Source organism: Cuculus canorus, chromosome 27 (genome assembly GCF_017976375.1).
Source record: "Cuculus canorus isolate bCucCan1 chromosome 27, bCucCan1.pri, whole genome shotgun sequence".
Taxonomy (NCBI): Eukaryota; Metazoa; Chordata; class Aves; order Cuculiformes; family Cuculidae; genus Cuculus; species Cuculus canorus.
The window spans coordinates 2,971,690-2,988,299 of record NC_071427.1 but is presented as its reverse complement, the minus strand read 5'-3'; the positions used below and the strand labels follow the sequence as shown (position 1 = coordinate 2,988,299).

The 16,610-nt window shown below is 48.5% G+C and overlaps 1 protein-coding gene across 4 annotated transcripts in view; it reads left to right on the top strand.

The window, feature by feature from the left end:
* Positions 1-16,610, top strand: part of REXO1 (RNA exonuclease 1 homolog) — a 43,877-nt gene that overhangs the window by 18,406 nt on the left and 8,861 nt on the right. For all 4 annotated transcript variants that reach the window (XR_008447262.1, XR_008447263.1, XM_054050103.1 and 1 more), the window contains exons 4-11: positions 1,675-1,876; positions 2,509-2,672; positions 5,256-5,393; positions 6,639-6,762; positions 8,109-8,222; positions 10,080-10,217; positions 12,318-12,431; positions 13,390-13,463. Coding sequence is in view for 2 of the 4 variants with exons in the window: in XM_054050103.1 (XP_053906078.1) it covers positions 1,675-1,876; positions 2,509-2,672; positions 5,256-5,393; positions 6,639-6,762; positions 8,109-8,222; positions 10,080-10,217; positions 12,318-12,431; positions 13,390-13,463 (1,068 nt within the window). In the remaining 2 variants the exon portion in view is untranslated. The remainder of the gene's footprint in view (positions 1-1,674; positions 1,877-2,508; positions 2,673-5,255; positions 5,394-6,638; positions 6,763-8,108; positions 8,223-10,079; positions 10,218-12,317; positions 12,432-13,389; positions 13,464-16,610) is intronic.

Here is a 16,610-nt window from a genome sequence, read left to right as displayed (position 1 = left end):
CCAAAGGAATGGAAGGTGAGGCAGAAAATGAGTGTCCGGTCCTGCATGGGAGTCTGTAATTATTGTCTAATGGCCGACTGCACTCACTTTGGTATCCAGAAACTGGTGTCACCATCAGAGACCAGGAATGCAGGAGGTGCCAGCTTGCCCCCAATTTGCGGTCTCCAAAACGCTGTGTATCACATGGGCTGCGCGAGCGCGCCTGGCTCAGAGGCATTTCAGGTGGGGAGGCCTCTTTCTCAGATTTCAAAGGTTGTTGCGAGTGTAGCAAAGTTTATACGACTGCTGCTTCTCTTGTACTTCTGCTGCTACAAAACTTCTCTCTTTGCTGACATAATTTCTGGCACCTTTCCTGCAACCTGAATTTGGACATCAAAGGAAATGCATGTGTAACTTGTTTGTGCTGGTAACGGCTGTGGTAGTGAAATGCCTCCAGAAGCAGGCAGGGACAGAGCCTGTTTCAAATTCAGAGCTCAGTTTAGGTAATGCTCTAATCCCATGTGTACAAATATGTGAGACTTTTAAGTAGTTATAGGAATGAGAGACCTGAGCCAAGGTTACTAAGAGGTGGGGAGCGGCCGTAATGCGAGGGGAAGAAAAGAAAAAGCCAACTGTATCCTGGGCTACCTCAAAAGCAGTGTGAGCTGCTCGAGGGAGAGGATTCTGCCTCTCTGCTCCGCTCTGGTGAGACCCCACCTGGAGCCTGTGTCCAGTTCTGGAGTCCGCAGCACAGGAAGGACATGGAGTTGTTGGAGCGAGTGCAAAGGAGACCATGGAGGTGATCTGAGGGCTGGAGAACCTCCTGTATGAGGCCACACTGGGAGAGTTGGGGTTGTTCAGCCTGGAGAAGAGAAGGCTCCAGGGAGACCTTAGAGCAGCTTCCAGTGCTGAAAGGGGCTCCAGGAAAGCTGGGAAGGGGCCCTTGATCAGGAGGTCAGGGATAGGACGAGGGGGAACGGTTTGGAGCTGCAAGAGGGGAGATGGAGATGAGATCTCAGGAAGAAATGTTTTGCTGTGAGGATGGGGAGGCCCTGGCCCAGGTTGCCCAGAGCAGTGGTGGCTGCCCCATCCTTGGAGGGGTTCCAGGCCAGGTTGGATGGGGCTTGGAGCCCCTGATCCAGTGGGAGATGTCCCTGCCCATGGCAGGGGGTGGAACTGGATGGGCTTTAAGATCCATTCTAACCCAAACCTTTCCATGACTGATTCTAAGGGTAGATGGCACTGGTTCTTCAGCAAAGGAAAGGCGGGGAGAAAGAGGCTTGTAAAACTCAGCAAAGTGGTATAGGGGAAAGTTGGTTGTTTTTTCGTTGCGATATAAACTGAAGAAGTATGCAGTAGGCAGATTAATTTTCTAGTGCAAGACTGTAGAACTGAGCGTATCGAGTTCGGAGGTAGGTTAGGTACAGGGCACATCATGTCGTTAAACAAGCAGTTTAGATGCCACCTACCAATTTAGGAATGTGCCAGAGTGCAGGGAGGCCTTGTCAGAGGGTGAATCATTATGGGTGACAAATATTTTGTTCTGGATGATGGTTGGCATCTTCCTTCAAAACCCTGTATTTGCTAACAGAGAGGAGTTGAGGACAAAGGACCTTTCTTGGGTGAGTGGAAGCCAGAAAGTGGGGATTGAGCAGGTGAGTCTGCTGGCTCTAAAACCTTTTTGTGTCTGTGCAGGCAGAGGTCCCGAGCAAGCCCGTAGTGCGGCCGTACCGCCCGCCCACCGCACAGGAGGTCTGTTACCAGAGGATCCAGCTGGCTCAGCAGCAGGCGGCACAGCTGGCTGTGGCCGTTCAAAAGGCCTCTCTTTCTTTGCCAGGAGAAAAGAAGAGGATTGCACATGTGCCAAATGCAGCCTTTTCTGCAGCAGCCAAGCAAAGTAAGCCAGCGGCGTTGTTTGTCAGTGCTGTCCTGTCCTTCCCCCTGTTAAAAGACGCTGTCTTCTGTTTAGGCTTCTCCCTAGCAGGTGTGAAGCTATCAGAAGTTGTGTAGCATTGGCCGTGGCTTGAATCTTTGCCGAGAGTGGCCATTGGAAGAGCTTTTGCCTGAGAAGCTCCATCCTGGTCTTAAAGGCCAGACTTGCGTATCACCTTGTTCTCCTGTCTCTCTCACCTTGCTTCCCTCACTTCAGCCTCTTCTTTTTTCATTTCTTCCTTGGACCCTGTTTGCTTCTCACTTGCTCTTCGCTTCAACCCTTCAGAGGTGGCACAAACAGGAGGGAAGTGCTAATTATCGCTAATTGGTGTCCCTTTGTGGTTGGGAGGACTCAGAGCTGACATTATTGGCACTTAGTGCGTTGTAGCTGACAGGGTTAACTTTTTAAACTGCTGACTCAGTTCCCCCAAACCAAACAGAAACAAGGCAAGTTTTCTGGCGGAAGGTTCCTTCGTCCTTGCCTGGAAGGTGGTAAAATCACAGCTTACAGCATGGACCTGTCATAGTAAGTTCATTCTGGGAACTTGCAGCCAAGTGACAGGATTTCTACCTCAAAATATTTTCTGTTTCTTGCAGGCCTCGCTAGTAGCAAGATGTCTGTTCCTGGCAAGAGTGTCCCACCCTCCAATGACTCTGAAGCACCCACCCTGTCTCTGAAGGCTTGCACCTTAGCTGGGATGGCTTCAAAGACCACCAGCACCGTCGTGCAGAAAAGGATAGCGCATGTTCCCTCCTTACAGGTAAGAGAAACTGGAAACCTCTCCAGTCATTCCCTATTGAGAGGGTTGTGTTTAATCACACTGCTCCAAACTTTACTCTCTCTGAAGAGCAGTGTTTTGATTAGGTTGATTAAATGAGTTTGGTTCTTCCTGTGGTTTCCCTCGATAGCATTGTATAAAAAATTAAACACTTGAGGGGTAGAAGCTTAAAAAGATAGAAATACTTAAGTGCTGCTCTGATCTCTTTGAATATTGATCACTTGTCTTTGGTTTGAGCCTTCCGTTGTGCTGGCTGCCTGGGCGGGTGGCTGTTGTGTCAGGGACTGGGAGCCTCTCGTGTTCAAAAGGCTGGATTAATGGCCAGCCTGGGCCGTACAGACGAAGGTGGTTATGGGTACTGTCCCACAGTGACTCTGTCCTCTTCTCCCCCTCTCTTCTTTCTCCCCCTCTCTTCTTTCTCCCCCTCTCTTCTTTCTCCCCCTCTCTTCTTTCTCCCCCTCTCTTCTTTCTCCCCCTCTCTTCTTTCTCCCCCTCTCTTCTTTCTCCCCCTCTCTTCTTTCTCCCCCTCTCTTCTTTCTCCCCCTCTCTTCTTTCTCCCCCTCTCTTCTTTCTCCCCCTCTCTTCTTTCTCCCCCTCTCTTCTTTCTCCCCCTCTCTTCTTTCTCCCCCTCTCTTCTTTCTCCCCCTCTCTTCTTTCTCCCCCTCTCTTCTTTCTCCCCCTCTCTTCTTTCTCCCCCTCTCTTCTTTCTCCCCCTCTCTTCTTTCTCCCCCTCTCTTCTTTCTCCCCCTCTCTTCTTTCTCCCCCTCTCTTCTTTCTCCCCCTCTCTTCTTTCTCCCCCTCTCTTCTTTCTCCCCCTCTCTTCTTTCTCCCCCTCTCTTCTTTCTCCCCCTCTCTTCTTTCTCCCCCTCTCTTCTTTCTCCCCCTCTCTTCTTTCTCCCCCTCTCTTCTTTCTCCCCCTCTCTTCTTTCTCCCCCTCTCTTCTTTCTCCCCATCTCTTCTTTCTCCCCCTCTCTTCTTTCTCCCCCTCTCTTCTTTCTCCCCCTCTCTTCTTTCTCCCCCTCTCTTCTTTCTCCCCCTCTCTTCTTTCTCCCCCTCTCTTCTTTCTCCCCCTCTCTTCTTTCTCCCCCTCTCTTCTTTCTCCCCCTCTCTTCTTTCTCCCCCCTCTCTTCTTTCTCCCCCTCTCTTCTTTCTCCCCCTCTCTTCTTTCTCCCCCTCTCTTCTTTCTCCCCCTCTCTTCTTTCTCCCCCTCTCTTCTTTCTCCCCCTCTCTTCTTTCTCCCCCTCTCTTCTTTCTCCCCCTCTCTTCTTTCTCCCCCTCTCTTCTTTCTCCCCCTCTCTTCTTTCTCCCCCTCTCTTCTTTCTCCCCCTCTCTTCTTTCTCCCCCTCTCTTCTTTCTCCCCCTCTCTTCTTTCTCCCCCTCTCTTCTTTCTCCCCCTCTCTTCTTTCTCCCCCCTGGGGGAGGTATCTTTATTATATCTTTATTGATATGTCATAGCATGCTCTGATTATTTCTGTAGGAGTGAAAAGTCGTTTTCTTCCTTCTCCACCCACAAAACCACCATAGTAACATAGAACTTGAAGCTGATTAAAAATAAACAAAATAAGTGGAAGGATGAAATATTTACCAGTATTATAGAGGTGCTTAAGGAGTATCGCATCAGAAGTTGAGTATATATGTGCAATGAAAAGGACCAAATCCCCTTGAGCAGGGCATCAAAATAGAAGTCTTGTGAGGAAAACAAGCGCTCTTCCTATTGAGGCAGGACCAGTTGCTCCACTTTGAACGCACCCATGTTTTCAGTCGAGCTGTTTCTATGATGGGTTGCAGCAGAGTTTTGGTTTATGGACATCTCTCGGGTGGGATGGAGAAATACAGACTGACAAAACAGTTGGGTGCTTCAGAGGTGAACGTAGAGGTTCTTCTCCGATAAAGAGGCAAATGCTGTGATTTGGTGTTAAACCAAAACTGTAGGTTTCCTAGGTCAGATGAAACTGGGTCCAACATGCAGTTTTTGTGTATGAAGACCATGTTGTTGCATTTAAGGGGGAAATCCTTTCAGGAGCACCCCACTTTGTGTTACAGAAGGAAGAAAAAAACCCCATCCAGACAAGTTAGAGGATTCCCACAAGGTGTGATGCTTTAGCTGGCTGCCAGCCTGGCAGGACCGGGCCTTCTGTTCTCTCTTCACAGCCAGAGTACTCAAAAGAAAACTACGTCTGTCCTGCACTGTACTGGGGTCGTGTGTTTGTCTCCAGTTCAATGCGCGGTGCTTAGTACTGTCCTGATCTTGAGTCTCTTAATGTAAACGTCATCATTTCCGTGGTCGGGAATGCTTTATGTGTAAATGTAGCTTTGTGACTAATGCCACTGGGAGGCCTGGGCTGCTGGGCGAGTTGCGTAAGGAGACGTGGTTGGGTTTTTGGAGTAGTTAAAATACTGAGGGTGACATAAAAGCTTCAAGTGGCATTTTTAGTACCAAAAGCAGCGTTTAGCTCTGGGCAGATTTTCGGAAAGGAAGTCGTGCCACTATTAATAACAGAGTATATGTGAGAGTCTCACTCTGAAACCCTCAATAGCCTCTTTCTCTCTCTGTCTCATCTCTAGAGCACCAGCTTACAGAGGCCTGTTATTCCCACAGAATTTGGTGCTAAAGTCCCAACAAACATTCGTCAAAGATATCTCAATCTCTTCATCGATGAGTGCCTGAAGTTCTGCTCCTCCTCCCAGGAAGCGTTTGACAAGGTCTGTGCCGGTGCTTGCTTCTTGCGAATAAACTCCGCAACAGGGAATAATGCGGCTGAGACCTAAAGTGGCAACAAATGCAGAAATCTCTCCTATCCATGTACTGTTCTGACAGTCATTGAGTAGTTCCAGGTTGGACAACAGAAAATGTAATTCCATGGGGGTTTCCAGTAGGAAATCCCATCTTTCCCTGCATTCAGGAAGCAAAAGGAACTTAGGGGAGAGTGTGTTAGCAAAGTTGAGAAAGTTGTGCTATTTATTGGAAAACTTTGGCCACTAATGTTAGTTGGGCAAATATGGGCCATTGTGTGGTGTGTTTTTATAACCAAAACTGATGCCACAAGGATTTCTTTGGTGGGATTTTACCTTCACAGCTCCCTAGAGGGAATGTGCCTGTTGCATCCAAGGAGTGACCACTTGCCAGACTTCCTTTTCTAGCCAGTTAAGATCTGGCGCTGCCACAGAAGTAGGGAAAATGGCCTTTCTTGGGCAGTTCCAGAGCTGCATTGTTACTCTGTCAGGGAAGGTTTCACACGAAAATGCTTCTCCCAGCACTTTGTTTCAAATACAATTAGTTTTTTCCTAGCTTGCCTAAACTGGCCCCACGACCATTATGTATTTGTGCCATGTTCCACTTCATTACTCAGTTTCTTGACAGGCAATTTTTTTGCTATCATACTTCGATTCTGTATTTTAAGAGCCAAACATTTCTTTTTTTTCCAAAAGCAATAGGTGATGTGAGGGCTGGAGCACCTCCCAACAAGGAGGGAAATGCTGGAAAGGTTCGGGTTATTCAGCCTGGAGAAGAGAAGGCTTTGGGGAGACCTTAGAGCAGCTCCCAGCACTGAAAGGGGCTCCAGGAATCCTCAGGAGGGGCTTGTGATCCGGAGGTGCAGGGATAAGATGAGGGGGAACGATTTGGAGCTGAAAGAGGGGATATTGAGATGAGATCTTAGGGAGAAATGTTTTTCTGTGAGGGTGGGGAGGCTCTGGCCCAGGTTGCCCAGAGCAGTGGTGGCTGCCCTATCCCTGGAGGGGTTCAAGACCAGATTGGATGGGGCTTGGAGCCCCTGATCCAGTGGGAAATGTCCCTGCCCGTGACAGGGGGTGGAACTAGCTGGGCTTTGAGGTCCCTTCCAACGAAAAGCGTTCTAAGAATCATAGAATCATAGAATGATTCTACGGTTCTATGATTCCATGAATAGTGGAAACAGAGCATATAGTAATGAATTTTCTTGTTTGCAGGCTCTGTCAGAAGAGAAGGTGGCTTATGAACGTAGCACCAGTCGCAATATCTACCTGAATGTGGCAGTGAACACCTTAAAGAAGCTCCGAAGCCTTGTGCCCAATTCCCCGTCCAGTACGAACAGTACGTACCACGTTTGTGGTTTAATAAGCCGAGCCCTGCTTGGATTAGAAGTCACAGAGAGGAACTTGTTGAAAAGACAGACCCATTTCTCAGAAGCATTATGCTGAAAGGCAAACAACTCCAGTTAGCTTTTTATAGCCTGGCAAGCTTTAATGGGCCTTCAAGAGGCGAGTCCTGCAATGCTTTGTTGGCTGTCTGAACCTAAATGGAGATAATGCCACATGGATTTTTTTTTTAGCACAAGTTCTTTAAAATGAAAAGCCCCGCTAATGGAGTAACTTTCACATGATGCCTTCAAAGTGATAGACTCGTCCATCACCGCAGAAATCTGTTACACACATTAAGCTTCAAGAGAGAAACGAAGAGGGTTAAGACATTTCATTATTGGCTCTCGAGAGGGTACATTAAACAATCAATTTGTGCTGTTCTTGTGAATTTTTTTTTTCTCCCCGGTCTCTTCCCTTTTCTCCCCTCTGTCTTCATTACCTTCATGGCCATTAGTCAGAGCGGCTGAACTTGGGAGGCTGGCCTTCAGGAGAGGGCTGCCAGATAATGATTAGTAAAAAGCACCTATCTGCCATTAGCTGATGTGCTGAGCATATTCTAGAGCTCTGAAGCTCCTTTCTAAAGGAAGTTGAAAGATTCGATGGGGGAGTCTGGTCTGCGGGGACCTAACAACAAAGCCACTTGCTGTGGGTAGGTGATCCCACCAAGCAGCACGTGACTGGGTTGAGTGGCTGAGTCCTCTCTTGCTTTTGATCAGGAGGAAAGCTTGTTGTGCCGAGGAAGCAGGTAGAGCTACTAGAACTCTGCCTGCTTGCTGCCCTTAAAAAAGGTTGCTGTGGGCCAACGGTGTGAAAAGACAGCTCCTCATAGTGCTGAGCTATCACCTCACTTGTGCCCATGTCAGGAGCAGAGCAGGGATTTAGGAAGATAAATGCAGTCCCCCTTTGGCTGATGTGTGGTGACCCAGAGTCTAGGACTGGGGGCTTGCAAGAAAGCTGGGAAGAGACATTTTAGAAGGGCAGGTAGTGATAGCACGAGGGCGAATGGCTTTAGATTGGAAGGGGGAAGATTTAGATTAGAGATTACAAAGAAATTGTCATAATGGTGGGGAGGCCCTGGCCCAGGTTGCCCAGAGCAGTGGTGGCTGCACCATCCCTGGAGGTGTTCAAGGCCAGGTTGGATGGGGCTTGGAGCAACCGGATCCAGTGGGAGGTGTCCCTGCTCATGGCAGTGGGTGGAACTGGATGGGCTTGAAGTTCCCTTTGAACCCAAATCATTCTGTAACTCAGCTGGGTGTCTGATGTCTGTCCTGTTCTGCTTCTTCCTTCTTATCTCTGCAGAGATGAGTAACAAGAAAGTGGTGTCCCATGAAGCTGTGCTGGGAGGGAAGCTTGCTGCTAAGACAAGCTTTACTCTAAACCGGTCAGGGAGCTTGAGATCAGAGGATTTAACAGGTAAGACCCTGCTCCTGCGAGGCCATAAGCTGTGAATTATAGCTGGAGGTGTTAATGTTGCGACTGGGGAGAGCGGGATCCTGCTGATGCATGAAGTGCTGGGATTTATCTGCGAGCTGGTGTGATGATTTATCACGGAACTGCAGCAGAGTGCTGCAGACTCTCTCGGAGGACGGCACGCCATTTGGATCAGCACCTTCCTTAATGGGATGAGGTTCAACAAGGCCAAGTTGAGTCTTGCACTTAGGACACAACAACCCCACGCAGCGTTCCAGGCTTGGGGCAAAGCTGCCTGGCAGAAAAGGACCCTGGGGTGTTGATTGACTGAGGGCAGATATGAGCCAGGGATGGCCCAGGCGGCCAAGAAGGCCAACAGCATCTTGGCCTGTGTCAAACAGTGTGGCCACCAGGACCAGGGATGTCATTGTGCCCCTCTACTTGGCATTGGTGAGGCTGCACTTCGAATCCTGGGCTGGAGCACGTCCAGAGAAGAGAAATGGGGTTGGTGAAGGGGCTGGAGAACAAGTCTTATCAGAGGCAACTGAGAGAGCTGGGATTGTTTAGCCTGGTGAAAAGGAGGCTGAGAGGAGTCCTCATTGCTGTCTACAACTGCCTGAAAAGAGATTGGGGTGAGGTGAGTGTTGGTCTCTTTCCCCAAGTAATAAGTGACAGGATGAGAGGAAAGGGCCTCAAGTTGCAGCAGGGGAGGTTTAGATTGGATATTAGGAAAAATTTCTTCACCGAAAGAGTGTTGAGTCCTCATCCTGGGATGCATTTAAAAGACAGGCAGATGGGGTGCTCAGGGATCTGGGTTTAGTAGTGGACAGGTACGGTTGGACTCAAAGATCTCAAACGTCTTTTCCAACCAAACTATCCTATGATTCCATGCTTCCTTCTCCACTTTGCTCTGTGAGTTCATTCATGTAGCCCATGTGGCTTTGATGTAGCATCAGTAACTGTTTAGAGCCTCCTCTTGTGTTTTGGGTATTGCTGACTTTTGGGCTTTTGTTTCTGTCTGGATTTTACTTGAACTTTCTTGCCCTGAAGCTGTGCTTTACAACGTCCCTCTCGGATTAAAAGGCAAACCCTTAGATATCTCCGTCTGCTCTGTAGGCCTCACTTTCACAGTTAGGAATGTCATAGTAAGGTCGTATCGCAGCCAAAGGATTGTGCCACAAGCGTTATCCACATTGGCCCAAATCGGTTATGGGTATTTTGGTTGCCAAGAGATGTAGGGAAATTGTTGAGGAGATCAGAGAAGAGATGGGGAGACCACAGAGCAGAAGGAATTGACCTGGAGGAAGCTTAAAAGGCCCTGTATAGCTCAGCTAAGCAACATCAAAGGGTTGGACAATATTGGAAGGGTTTAACGTCGCAGTGAAAGGAGAGATATTGAGCAGAGCAGGAGAAGTTATAATTATTCTTTGAAATGAAGTGAGCGCCTTGAAATCAACAGCAGGAAGAAAGCTTTGTGTAATGAATTTTTAGGTAGCTCTGGGTGGTCTTTGAGGGGCATTCTTTGGGCTGTGTTACCAGTTATCGGTTAATGCTTTTACAACGTTAAAGTGGGAGAAGTCTCACGTTGGTAACAACAAAGCCTGAATACGGGCCCTTTTGGAGGAATTCTGTTTCCAGAGTTAATGCTGTTTTTTGAAGAGGTTAAAAATATACTTGTGTGCCAGTGACCAGATTTTTTTGGTGCTCTGGTACCTATTTCCCTGTCAACCCTGAACAAAGGCAGTGGGAGCAAGTTTGGAACAGTGAGAATCCCTGCCAGGAGGCCTGGTAAAGCAAAAAGCAGTAAGAGAAACAGCTCCTGCATAAGCAATCCGACTTCAGCATTGCCTTTGTGTTCAGGAGCTGCCTTGTACCGGCGCCTAAAGGAGTATCTGATGACTGAGGAGCAGCTCAAGGAAAATGGTTACCCAATGCCTCACCCAGAGAAGCCCGGTCGTGCCGTCCTCTTCACTGCAGAGGAGAAGAAAACGCTTGACTGTAAGCTCTGCTGGCTCTTTCATTCTACAAGGTTTGCTAGATGCGTTACAACTGGAGGTGCCTATCCTGCTTTCCAGCTGGTCTTTTTGCAGAGAGATGTTCTTGATCTCAGCATGGAGCCGTAGGCTCCTGTTGTGGTGGGTCTCCTTGGCTGTGACCTCTGTGTCGGCAGAGGAGAGGAGTGTGGATGCAGAACTCTGCTGCCTTTGTAGAGGATGAGTTTCTTCAGCTTGTGCCACAAGAATGTTATTTTTGATGCAGGGCTTATAGTTTGTGGTGTTTGTGGCCTCGGAGATGGTCCGAGGGCTGGAGCACCTCCCGTATGAGGACAGGCTGAGGGAGTTCGGTTGTTTAGCCTGGAGAAGAGAAGGCTCCGAGGAGACCTTAGAGCAGCTTCTAGCACTGAAAGGCGCTCCAGGAAAGCTGGGGAGGGGTTCTTGATCAGGGAGTGCAGGGATAGGATGAAGAGAAGTGATTTTCAGCTGCAAGAGGGGAGATTGAGATGAGATTTTAGGATTAAATGTTTTTCTGTGAGGGTGGGGAGGCCCAGGTTGCCCAGAGCAGTGATGGCTGCCCCATCCCTGGAGGTGTTCAAGGCCAGGTTGGATGGGGCTTGAAGCCCCTGATCCAGTGGGAGGTGTTCCTTCCCATGGCAGAGGGTGGAACTGGATGGGCTTTGAGGTCCCTTCCAACCCAAACCATTCCATGATATCAGGCCAGGCAAGTTTCGCAGAGGGTCACACCTTGCTGGGTTGAATCGTACACTTCTCTGCTTGATTCCTTCACAATGCTGGGCCAGATAATTCCCAAACACCCTTTTTTCAATGACACAACACGATCCCTCATTTTCTCATGGTGGGGTCCTCCTCCGTATGAATTTTCCAGACTCCTGTAGCAAGCTTTACACTTGGAAGAGACAGAAGTGGCCAAAGACTAGACGAGGTGCTCAGGGACATGGTTTAGTAGCAGATAGGAATGGTTGGACTCAGTCATCCAAGAGATCCCTTCCAACCTAGTGATTCTATGATTCTTAGGCTGCTTAGAGCAGTGCCACGGGGGTAAAACACAGGATATACTGGAGGTGCCGTGCCACACTTCTCTGAGCAGCAGTTTGGAGAGACCTAGCTAAAGTGTGCTAAGTGCTCACTCATATTAACACCTTGTGTCTACATGTGTTATGTGGTTACTGAAGCTACCTGTACGAAAGCTTTCTTGCATTAACGCTGTTAAGAACTGCGTTTGTTAGAGCCCTTTTCTCCAGGCGGCTCCTTTGTATGACTCCAAGATCATGTTCTGGTTCTGTAGTTTCCTTTAGATGTTGCAGGATCTGAGAGTTTGTTCTTATTTGGCTAAAGCTACTCTGTTAGTGCTGTGACCGTGGTCAGTGGGTGGAAGTGGTTTAGACTGGGGTTATGCGGAGCTGGGAATGTGTTAGCAGCTTAAATGCTCAAGCTAGAACTTAGGGAGTTGAATGGATGTCAAAAGCATGACAGTCAGCTTCTTTACTGTCGGTTTTTGCATCCCTTTTTTGAGTTGTGGGCAGTACAAGCGTGGACAACAGGAGGGAAAAGTCCATGACTGCCCCTTCAATGTGCCAGGCTGGGCTGTAAGCATTCCTGTTTTCAGATGCCGGAGAATCCTTACAGACTAGCTCTGCTCAGGAGGAGCTCGAGTGTCATTTGGAAGTAACAAGGCACAGATCCCTTGGAAACCAGACTTCATTAGCTCTCATGACCAAATAATGACTTATTTATCCTGCTTCTTAAAATAACCGTGTTAAAGTACAATATAATTTGCTGTGGATGGAGAAACAATGCAGCAAATGTTGATGTGAATTGTGTTGGAGCTGATGTTGGACATCAGAACCACTAGGGAGTCTGACAATTGCCTCTGGGAAGCGTTTGGGGGAGGTAAATGCTACAGGGGAGCTGCTATGTCTTTCTGGGAGTTTGAAACAATGCTTGGAATCCTTTTTACCCATAAAGATTGTTTCCTTGATGCTTGGAGCTTGAGTGATTCTGATTTACTTGTGTTTTGGCCGTGTTTGAGAGGGGAAGGATTTCTAGTTGACCTGACTATTGCTTCTTTCTTCTTTTCAAGCCTCTTGCAGGATTTGTTGTCGCTGTGGCACCGAGTACATGGTCTCGGCCTCTGGAAACTGCGTTCGCAAAGAGGAATGTGTCCATCACTGGGGACGGCTGCGCAAGCAGAGAGGTATTAGAGGGCTCAGTCGCGTGCCAGCTGTGCTCAAGCCCCGAACACTGACCCTGCCTCGGGATTAAGTTGCTGTGGAACATTTTTGGGGCTCATCACACTCGCACATTGTGACAGTTCCCAGTTCTGTCACTGTGTGGCCCTGCTGCTGCTGCAATCGCCTTGCAAAGAGCTGCTGCGAGTAGCTATAGGTCCCAAAAATGTGAATCTGGGAAAAAGTTCAATTTAAAAGAAACCCTCCGGTGCCTTTTGAAACAACCAGTGTTTGGGAGGCTGACTGGGGAGCACCAGACGCCTGTCACTGCCCAGGAGTGTTTACTGGTCTGGATTGAGTTCATTTGCAGCAAGACCCTAACCTCGTTTGAGCTCTGCTGTGGTTTTCCATCACAGCACTCTGGCTTCTGGAGTTTGTCTGCCTGAGCACAAGAGATTTAAACTCTTCAGATTGCTGCATGCAAGTCATACTTTATTTACCCTCTTTGTTTGTTCAGCCTGGAGAAGAGAAGCCTCTGGGGAGAACTTCGAGCAGCTTTCAGTACGGAAAGGGGCTTCAGGGAGGCTGGGGAGAGGCTCTTGATCGGGGAGTACAGGGACAGGACAAGGGGGAATGGCTTTAAATTAGAAAGGTGAAGATTTAGATTAGATATTAGGAAGAAATTCTTCACGATGAGGGTGGTGAGGCCCTAGCTCAGGTTGCTCAGAGCAGCGGTGGCTGCCCCATCCCTGGAGGGGTTCCAGGCCAGGTTGGATGGGGCTTGGAGCCCCTGATCCAGTGGGAGGTGTCCCTGCCCATGGCAGGGGGTGGGACTGGATGGGCTTTGAGGTCCCTTCCAACTCAAAGTATCCTATGATTCTGTGGTCATGGTTGATCATCCAGGCTGTCTTTTAATGTGAGAGCTCAAGTTTAGCTCTTGTTAACAGGACTCTTGTCTTTGACTCTTATCTCTTGCTCTTCCAGTGCCAGGTGGATGGGAAACTCATTACAGCTGCTGCTCAGGAGCTGTGGGTTCACCAGGCTGCCAGGTTGCTAAAGTAAGTTATTGAGCAACACCTTTTTATTCTCAGTGACATTTGTCCTCTACTTACAGTGACGATGCCTGTGTAATTGTTGCTTTAGCCTTTAGAAGAATGGTGGCTTCCCTTAAGGGGAAAACCAAATATTTCTTAAACATGCAAAGGTATCAAAATTCAGTGTTTGGCAGGAAGGAGGAGACTCAGCTGTCGGGAGTGATGTGGATTCATTTGTTCTAAGCAAATTTTGGTTTGTTAAGCTGCTTAGAAAAAGCTCAAGTAAAGACTTGTTTAGGGAAACATTGAAAAAGTGAGAAATAAGGAATTTCTTTTTAAGAAGCAGTCTCAGGGCTTTTACAGCAGTGTCCCAAAATCTCTTTCCATTTTTTTTTGCTTTCCCAGGTGCTCGTGCTAAGGGAACTTTCTGCTGTAGACCAAATCTGTTCTTAGTTTCCTGTTTACTTTGTGAAAGGGAGGAACCTTCCCAAGAAGCCTGTTGTAGCTCCTTAATATTACTTCTCTTGAGGAGGATGTTGGGGAGGGATCGCGGCATGAGAAAACACAAATCTTATGAGGAGCAGCTGAGGGACCTGAGGCTGTTTAGTCTGGAGAAAAGGAGGCTGAGGGGAGACCTCATTTTGCTCTGCAACTCCCAAAAAGGAGATTGGAGGGAGGTGGGTGCTGGGCTCTTCTCCCAAGTAACAAGTGATAGGACAAGAGGGAATGGCCTCAACTTGTGCCAGGGGAGGTTTAGACTGGAAAAATATCTTTCCTGACAGAGTGGTGAAGCAGAGGCTGCCCCGGGCAGTGGTGGAGTCTCCGTCTCTGGAGGGCTTCAAATAGTGTGCAGATGTGCACTTGGGGACATGGATTAGTAGGGATGGTGGTGGTGGGCTGACAGTTGGACTGGATGAGCTTAGAAGTCTTTCCCCACCTTAATGTTTCTATGATAAGAAGGTTATGTCCAGTGGAAGGGGCTCCCAGAGCACCTCTGGTGTAAGTAAGGCATCTTCCTGTCCCACCGTTTGAAAGACTGCAGGCGATACAGGGCCACCAAAGCCACCTGTAGGTTCTGGAGAAGGACGTGCCCTTCTGGTTCTGGCCAAAAGCTGGAGCTAGAAGTGAGTTCTAGTGCAAACCTCAAGGCTTGTCCAAATAGGGAGAATTGTCCCTAGGGGCACCAAGAAGCTGCCCTGCGCAGCCTGAAGCATGGATGATACCAGGCAGGCTGCTACTTCTCCTCTTTCGTTTTTTCATGTGAAATTAGGATCCCTTTTTAATCAGTGTTCCAAAACCATCGTGAAATTGATGTGGCTATAAAACCATGAATTCTCTGCATGTTTTTACGTGGCTGTTGTCGACTATAAAACCTCATAGCCTTTTAAGAAACACAGTCTCTCTAATAGGCTCCTACTCAATGAAGCATGCCACCAGCGCTTCAGGCCTCCGGCATCCTTTCGCATCTGCCTCCGAGTTGTTGTGCTGCTACAGATCACTGTGTTGTGCCTTCCTTGGTTTTCTCATCCTGGTGTGTGAGTTTTGCAGTGTCTTTTAGTAGATTGAAGGTTGGAGCCCCCAGTCTGCTCAGGATGAGAGCACACAGTGAGCTACGGCGATGTCTGGGCTACTGGGGAGCGCAGGATCTTGGAACTTTGAAGGAAAGTGTTGAAAATAGCAAATATTTGTAATAAGAAACTATTCTAAGTAATCAGGCATGTAGCTAGGTAGAAAAGCCAATGTCTTTTCCTTCCTTTCACCTGTCTGGGTGATGCTGCAGTTGGCCAGTGCGACAGGAGATGGCAGGATGGAGCTGCGCTCACACCAGCTGCTCCCTTGGAGCAGAGGAGCCTGAGCTGCTGTTCTTTGTAGTAGCAAAGTCTGCTTCTTTCACTGGTCTGTAAATCAGAAGCAACTTTTCTGCCCTCCCCTCAGCAAGGAAGAACTAGGCAGTTGCAGAGCATCGACTCAGTGTATAAAAACACCTCGACTTTTGTTTTTCCTTTCCTTAACCACCTGGTTGCATTGCATTACAGAGGGAGGGGAGGGATTAAGCTGTAAGGGAGAGAAGTGTTTCCTATGTGTTGGTCTGGTAATCCGCTTTACCCATTTCTTCAGCAAAACAATCAGGTTTATGGGCATAGATTCAGAATGGACAAGTGTGGCCTCTTGCTCCTGGGAGGTGACGAATCGTGCAGGCTTTGAGCAGTGCTGGCTTTGGATACAGGGAGAGATGGAACTTGGTGTTGGCCCAGCTGCCTCATTAACATCAAACTATGTGGCTCTTTGTCTACCCCTGCCTACCTGTGCAGGAAAATACACAAATCCTTGCTTTGCTTATCCCTCTGCTACAGGTTCCAGCTTTCCAAGTGCCTCATTCCTCATCTCTCCAGTCTCTTTATCCTGAGATGTGCAAGCACAGTCCGATTCCTTGCAGGGTGGGATCTGTGAGCAGCACGATGAAGGGGGCTGTGCACAAGCACACTGAGATTTAGGAATAGGCAAAACTTAAAACAAAATACCCCGCTGGGGAATAAGGGGGAGAGAGTCACTTCTAGGGGTGGAGCAGGGTTTAATTTGACCTGAAACCATGTTAGTGGGCAGCAGGGCGGTTGCAGCTTCTGCCTTGCCCTCGGTTACATGTTCCTGCCTCCTCAGCGGTGCAGGTAACTGGGTCAGTGCAATCATCCTGTTTCAGACTCCCTGTGCGAGGGAGGCTTTCAGGCAGACCGAGTTTGGTGGGATCTGTGGCTGCGGAGGAGGGGAGAGAGTGGGAGTTCCTGTTGCAACAGCAGCTTAGTCTTGCATTGCCTTAAGCCACTTGTGAAATCACCCTGAGTTTTCCTAATCGCTTGGGGAGCTCTTCTCTGCTGGATCTTGTTGACCCTGGAGCTTTAGGCGGGGTAAGTGAAGAGTGGTTGGAAGCACTCATGTGTTGCCTCAAGTGCAGGTAGGCAGTAGCTCCTGTCTGTCTGCGAACTGCCTGGTTTTGGAACACAGTGGCTTTTATTTATATGCACACATTGACATTTTCTGATCCTTCATTACTCCCGTTTCTCATGCTGATACTCCTGATGCTAATGCTTCAGCAGGCATGTCTGGGATTGAGTTCATGCCTCGGCCACAAGCCGAACCTGGAACCAGCAGCTGGAGTAAGATCAATGTCACACC